Source organism: Gossypium raimondii, chromosome 1 (genome assembly GCF_025698545.1).
Source record: "Gossypium raimondii isolate GPD5lz chromosome 1, ASM2569854v1, whole genome shotgun sequence".
Classification (NCBI taxonomy): Eukaryota; Viridiplantae; Streptophyta; class Magnoliopsida; order Malvales; family Malvaceae; genus Gossypium; species Gossypium raimondii.
In genome coordinates this window covers 50,294,501-50,301,959 of record NC_068565.1, presented here as the reverse complement: position 1 = coordinate 50,301,959, position 7,459 = coordinate 50,294,501, and the positions used below count along the sequence as shown (strand labels likewise).

General features: G+C 29.8%; 1 protein-coding gene across 1 annotated transcript; it reads left to right on the top strand.

Moving 5' to 3' along the window:
* The first annotated feature begins 261 nt into the window (after positions 1–261).
* On the top strand, positions 262–1,438 carry LOC105786362 (uncharacterized). The gene has a single exon (XM_012612747.2). The coding sequence runs from the start codon at positions 455–457 to the stop codon at positions 1,310–1,312; it is 858 nt and encodes a 285-aa protein (XP_012468201.1). The 5' UTR covers positions 262–454; the 3' UTR covers positions 1,313–1,438.
* The last annotated feature ends 6,021 nt before the right edge of the window (positions 1,439–7,459 follow it).

Genomic DNA, 7,459 nt, shown 5'->3' with positions numbered 1-7,459 from the left:
TTTAAATAAAAAAATAGGAGGATTTGATTTTAACTTTTCAAATACATGGACTAAATATAAAATTTTATCAAAGTATAGGGTCTAACAACAAAATTTAACCTTATTAATTATCAGTTGGAGTTTGATTTCCAAATCTGAGACTTGAAATAAAAGCAAAAGGACTAAATTTCAAAATTCCAAAGAGTAAAGGGACCTAAATCATATTTAAACCTTAAAGAAAATAGTATTTAATGGGATTCCCTTTTGGCTCTTTTCATTGCCACGGTTGATTTCTGTTCATCCTTTCGTCTTTTCTGCAACTATGAATTAGAAAAGACAGTTCCACATGGGAGAATTTACATATAGAATAAGACCTTCGATCTTCCATTTTCTTTTCCAATAAAAATGAGGAAATTTTTTTCCTGAATTTTCATTTTTCCTTTCTCGATTTTCTTTCTGGGTTTTCCTTTTAACAATGAGGAGCATAACATCTTGTTACATTGAAAAAGCCATCAAAGTATCAGATTCTTATTGTTCATGGCCTTCAATTAATCAAGCTTATATATCACCCAACCATGTTCCTTCAACCCCAAACACTGTAACATGCATATACAAAGCTAAAACCAGTCCCCAAACACACCTTTTCATCACCCTCACATGGTGTAATATAAGCCAAGGCTTATCGATCAAGGTTAGTGACAACTTAAACCGCATCTCCGAACCTTATCAATTGAAGAACAACAAAGGTAACAAAGGGTTCAAAGCGTGTAATTCGGAGATTGAAGTCATTTGGGATGTTTCCAATGCCGAGTTCATCAATGGATCACCGGAACCAACCAGTAAGTACTCACTCATCGTGTTAGTCGACTCACGTATCTGTTTCTTACTCGGCGATAACATAGACGAAAAGGCTGACCCGTCGTTCAACTTGATATCGAGAACGGAAACTTTTATAGCCAACACGGTTTATTCGACCAAGGCAAGGTTTTGTGAGAGTGGGTTGGCTCATGATATCTTAATAGAGTATTGTAATGGAGGGGAATTGTGTGTAAGTATTGATAAAAAGGAAGTGTTTCAAGTGAAGAGATTGAAGTGGAATTTTAGAGGGAATCAAATCATATTTTTGGATGGATTATTAGTGGATATGATGTGGGATTTGCATGATTGGGTGTTTAAGCAAACAAATGGGAGAGCTGTGTTCATGTTTAGGACAAGGAGTGGGTTTGATAGTAGGCTTTGGTTAGAAGAAAAAAGTGGGTGTTTGGAACATAGTGACAAAGGAAGAGGTCATGAGTTTTCTTTGTTGATCTGTGCTTGTAAGAATCCTCGTTAATTTCTTTGTTGTTTTTTTTTTTTAATTATGATTTAAGAAGGATATAGATGGTTAATTTGGTGATTATAGGGGACATTATATGCTTAAGAGATTGAAATTTGTAAATGAAACTGAAATATTTTTTCATGGATGGTTTCTGTATCAAACTCTATCGTTATACTTACATTGAGATAATGTCTACTTTTAATAATTTTGAATCAATCAAAGGGATAAGCCTATTTATTTCTAGGTCTAGAGCAATAATTCTAGTGATCGATATACCTCTTTTTCTTCTTTTCCTCGCCTATTTTTCCTTATCAACGTTTTTTAGATGGAATCCCATCGATTTGGATATCCATGTCTCAAAAAGAGGCGAAGCTAGAAACGTTTATATGGGTTAAGATTAAGTTCTATCTTTATGGGAGTTAAAATGTAATTTTATAATTATATTAACTTATATTATTATAATTTTTAGAAGGATTAAATCAAAACTTCATCATTTTTTTAGACTAAACTATAATTTTACAATGTATTAACTTATAATTTTATAAATCTTGAAGGGATTAAAAAAAATTGTTCCATTTTAGGAGGCTCTTTTTCCCTCTATCTCAAGTTTGAGTCTTGTTGGACAAAATTTTACCCTTTTTTAAGTAAGTGAAACTAAGATTGAAAATTCCTAACCTCAAGCCTTTTGACTTAAGGGGCAAAGGGGAAAAAGGGTTTGTGTTTATTAATTCATTTTTATTTATATACATTTTCCCTAATTAATTCAAGTTAGAATCTTAATTTGATGTATATGTAACCGCCAGAACCGGGTTACAGAGCATTACCAGAATTTACAGATCAAACATACAGAAATTTCAAACATTTCAAATCATATAATATTCAGATTAGAAACCAATTAATTCATACATACTATCCCTTATTTGAGCCATTGAGGCCCAAAATACGCGTTAGAAACAAATTGGGACTAATTCGAAAACTCAGAAATTTTTCGGAATACATTAAATTTTTTTTCAAAGCTGCAGGGTTCACACGGCCGTGTGACTCACAAGGCCAAGAGACACACTCGTGTCTTAGGTCGTGTGGGCATTCAAAATAGGGACACACGACCGTGTCCTAGCCCATGTCCGTACTTGTGTAACTTTCTGACTTGGGTCACACGGCCAATCCACACGCCCGTGTGTCAAGCCGTGTACCCATTAGAAATGACCTCACACTCTCGTGTGCTAGCTGTGTGTCTCACATGGCTGAGTCACACGCCCATGTGCCTGGCCGTGTGGACTCAGAATGTACCTTAAACAACAAGTTTACCATTCCTTGCAAGCTTGGACGCTAAGTAATTCAAAAATCATTTGTTTAACCAGTTCAAAACACAATCAAACACATTCAAATAATGTCAAAACAATCATCCTAGGTGCCTAACCAATGTACCATCATTGGTACCACATTTATATCAACAAAACATATCATCAAATCATTATTCAAGTCCAAATTATAAACATACCTAATTTAATCCATTTTGCCTTGTTTATGAATACTTAAACATCAATTTAACATGCCATAATAAAGCTTCAAAAACAAACACATATTTATATGTATAAAACCAATCAATATTAAACTTATAATCTCATTTACATTCAATTCACAAAATAACTATTTTTAAGACACCCTAGGTACATGCCGACACAAAAGATAGATATCACCACATTTAAGTTCGGGAGCATTGTTGGATGCTGAATCGACGATCAAAATTGAAGTATCTAATCTACACACGGAAAACAAAATCGTACGCTGAGTAAAACTCAGTGGTATTTCTATAATCTGAATATTTAAAGATAAGATAATATAATATGCATATTTTAATTATAAGCACATTTGAATATTTAAGACCACATTTATTCATACAATGGCATTAGCCATTCAATATTCAATTCATAAATATATCATTTCATACCATTCTCAAATCTCATCACTTGCTATATAATAGCTTTTCACAATTTAATATATATATATATATATCATTTAAACAATAATATTATTCAATCCATATCCAATTCATGAGTACATAACTCATGTATCTCATTTTCATGTTTCAAATTATTATCCCATTTTCAATTCACATACAATATCATCCAATATCAATCATAGTACCATTTTATTTAATTACCCCTATTAACACGACTCGGACTCGGACGAATACACGAATCTAACTAACACACCAGTTTGGCACTGAGTGCCTCATCGGATAATCCTAATCCGAAGTAATATGTGCCCAGCGCTATATAAATTTGACACCCAGTGTCTCATCGGTTAAACCGAAGTAAATTGACATCCAGTGCCTTATCGACTCAAAGTCAAAGAAATCCTTGAACTCTTCCCATCCTATGGCATGTCATTTATATCCGACTCAGCCCAATACAATTAATAGGGTTCCAATTCACTTTCCAAATATAACCAATATCCAATTATCATATTTGCACATTATCACATTTACACATATATATTCATAATATATATCAATTCAATCCAATTTAATCAACTTTAATTCAATTCAATATTAAAGTACCAAATATATTTTTCATATAATCCCATATACACATGAAATCAATTCAATAGTCAAAGTGCCCAATACTCACCTCAACCACTTACCATATACATTAAATCAAAATACAACAATTAACAACTAGGTTCAGATTATAGAAATACAAACCAGAAATTCCAAGCTATTCGAAGTCGACTTTATCTTTTCCCCTTTTAGTCGAGGATTTCGGTACGACGTTATTATAGAAATACAAACTAGGAATTCAAAGCTATTCGATGTCGACTTTATCTTTTCCCTTTTTAGTCAAGGATTCCGGTACGACTTTAGCTACGGAATTAAAACAATTAAAATTTATCAATATAACACAATTCAATTTCATATTGAATATTTCAATTTTGACTCACTATTTGCCTAAATTTCAATTGAGTCCCTAAACTGAGACTAATTTTTATTCTTCACAATTATTCTTATATTTTTACACAAATTTCACTTTAAACTAAATTTAACTCTCTATTTTCACTTAAACTCATAAATTTCAATTTTTTACAATTTAATCCCTATTACTCAAAATTTACAATTTATTCTACAATTTAATTCTTTTCATTTCTAGCTTAAAATCTATCAATTTAATCTCTAAAGCCTTGCGTCTGTTTCTTTCTTCTTTTCTTTCTTTTCTTTCTCAATTTTGATTTTTGCTTTTATCTTTCTTTATTTCATTTACTTATTTGTTTTATTATATTACTTTATTATTATATTATATATATTTACTTAAATATTAAGTAAAACATATTAAATATATATTTTAACTTTAATTTATTAATAATATATATAATAATTTTACACTTTAGCGGCCTCACTAAAGAAACAATGACATAATTGCTTCTTTAATCCCTTTAATTTTTCTTTAATCTATAATTCAACTTTCACCTTATATGCAATTTAGTCTTTACACATAATTACTCTTAATTCATGCAAATTTATTTAAATGAAATCTAATTAACTACACAACTAACTTAGTAAATTTTTATTAAAAATATTTACGAGTCCGATTTACGGGAACAGAGTCTCAGGAATGCACTTTTTTTTTCAATTTGGTCCTTTTCAATTAATTAACTATCGAAACGTTAAAATTTTTCAACGAAACTTTAATACCACCTTAATGACACTTCGTAAATATTTGTAAAAATATTTATGGCTCCCGATATCTCATTTTCTAAAACCACTTGAACTTAATAAATCACTTATCTAACATAAATTATCAAATTAAAAACCTTTTTAAAAAAAAATCACATTTGACTCTTAAATATTAAATAATAATATTTACGAACTTACTCGTCGGATTTGGTGGCCTTGAAACCACAGAAAAACGAGCTGTTACAGTATGAGTAGGAACGAAAATAATGTAAAGTGAAACGAATTTTAGATGGTACAAGCCTTAATTTAATTTTTATACCTCTCGCGTTGATCCATCTCGAATATTTAAAAAAAATTTAACACTTAAACTCAACCCTAAAACTCTAACTTGACTTGTCTCTAAATATTACACACTTTTTATATATTATATTTATCTTTATAAGATTAAATAAAATATATAATAAATACATAAAAAACAGACATAGTTTTAAAAATGCAATTCAATCCTATAAGAAATAATTAAAAATTCAAAAGATATTTTGGTAAATTTTTGTGATAGATGGTGTTGATTTGATCTAAACTTACCCTGAATTTCAAAATTTTAATTGAAAACTCGATTCATCTCGGAACTGAATATTTTAATTGCAAATCAATCTCTTTAATCTTAAAATTGAAGTCAAACCGAAATTAGATGGATTCAAAGATTTGAGCATCTTAATTTGACAAATTTTTTAAAAAAAACGAGAAAAGAAAAATCAATGAGTTATTACATGAAATAACATCAATTAAATAATAATAATAAACCATAAATTAATTCAAATCCTTAGCAGTACCCCCACAGTTTAATATAATCTTTATCTCTATCCAAACAGTCCCTAATCAACCCTCATTCATTTTTGCTTTTTAATTTTTTGATAATGAGTGATGAGAAAGACGTAACTTGGTTTTAAGGAGTAAGGGCTCGACTTCACACGTCTCTGATCTATTTGTCTCATCTATATTTCCCAACTTTCCCTTTCAATAATTAGTATTTCAAATTCCTAGCCATTCAAAATAAAATTATTTATTGTTGATTGAGTCTCAGGTTGATTGGTTTAGGCATTATTTCCAATGCAAGAAGACGTGGATTCGAGTACAATAAAACGCATTATCCTCATATTTATGGGGTGGGGAGGAGCTATAGATAACTCTAGACATTGTGTCAAAAAGAATCGGATATGATCAAAACTTATAATGAAATTGTTCAAAAAATATATAATGAGATTAGGGAGAAGGAAAGTGTAAATCTCGATTTAGGCATTCATGATTTTTCAAGTTGTTTCATGAAATTCAAGCAAAAAAAAAGGTATAGGAGAAAGAGAATGTCATTTTGATTGCCTTTGATTAAAGCTTCACGCGGTGCCACAACACCACGATGAGATTTGAATTAAGAATATTATGAATATCAAACCTTCAATTTTACTGTTTCAACCATAACATCATTTGTTTTTTATATGAGCATTGTATAAATCGTTACATAAAATTTTTTCCACCTATACAGTGGGTGTACTATATTCTTGCGAAACATAAGAAGTTTCAATTGTCACCAACTACACTTATTATACACCCCACTAGAGGTGAATCTAAGGGGTAGGCAACTGCCTTGACACCCCAAAATGGAAAATTAACATTTCAATCCCCTCATAAATAATAAATTTATAAATTAATATATGGTAAATTTGCACTTTGAACCTAAAAATGGAAAAAAAATAATTTTACTCCTTTAAAAAACATGAAATTATAAATTAATAGATTATAAAACTATATCTTGACAAATTTCGACCTCTCCTAAAATAATTGTTGAATTTTCCCTTGCACCCCAACGGATTTTTACAACTTAACAATGATGGCGCTCTTAATTGTTCATTAGATTAGGGTAGATCCACGATTTTGGCTAAAATTAAAATTATATAACAAATATATTTAAAAAAAAATTAAGGAGACAAATGATGCTCTAATTAAATTGGTAAAATAAAATTGTTGAAATCACAATGTCTTTAGTTTAAATCTTATTATTATGCATATTATTCTAATTGCTTATATAAAATATATGAAACGATAAAATTACCTTCAAAATAATATAATTTACTTTGTAAAATGATGATTTTTATGTCATTATTGATTAACTCGTGCACAAACTTAATCAGGGGCTTAATAGATAGTAGGTTTTCTTATGAGTCAGGCTATCCACTCAAACTTGAAGGCCCACTTGAAATTTAGAAAGGTCTAGACAAAAATATTAGGCCCGAAAAAGGGCTTGGGTAAAATACATAGGCCTGTTAAAATATGTGTTGGACTTGGGCTTGAATAATTAAGGCTCGAGCCTGATCCGATCCATTTCTATTTTTATAATATAATATATTAAATTGTTTATATATATTTTACGACACATAAAAGTAAATCTATAATAATATATAATACTATAATATAAATATTTAAAAAATATTAAA

Excerpts from the sequence above, each read along its gene's own strand:
- LOC105786362 (XM_012612747.2), top strand. The coding sequence starts at position 455 with ATGAGGAGCATAACATCTTGTTACATTGAAAAAGCCATCAAAGTATCA.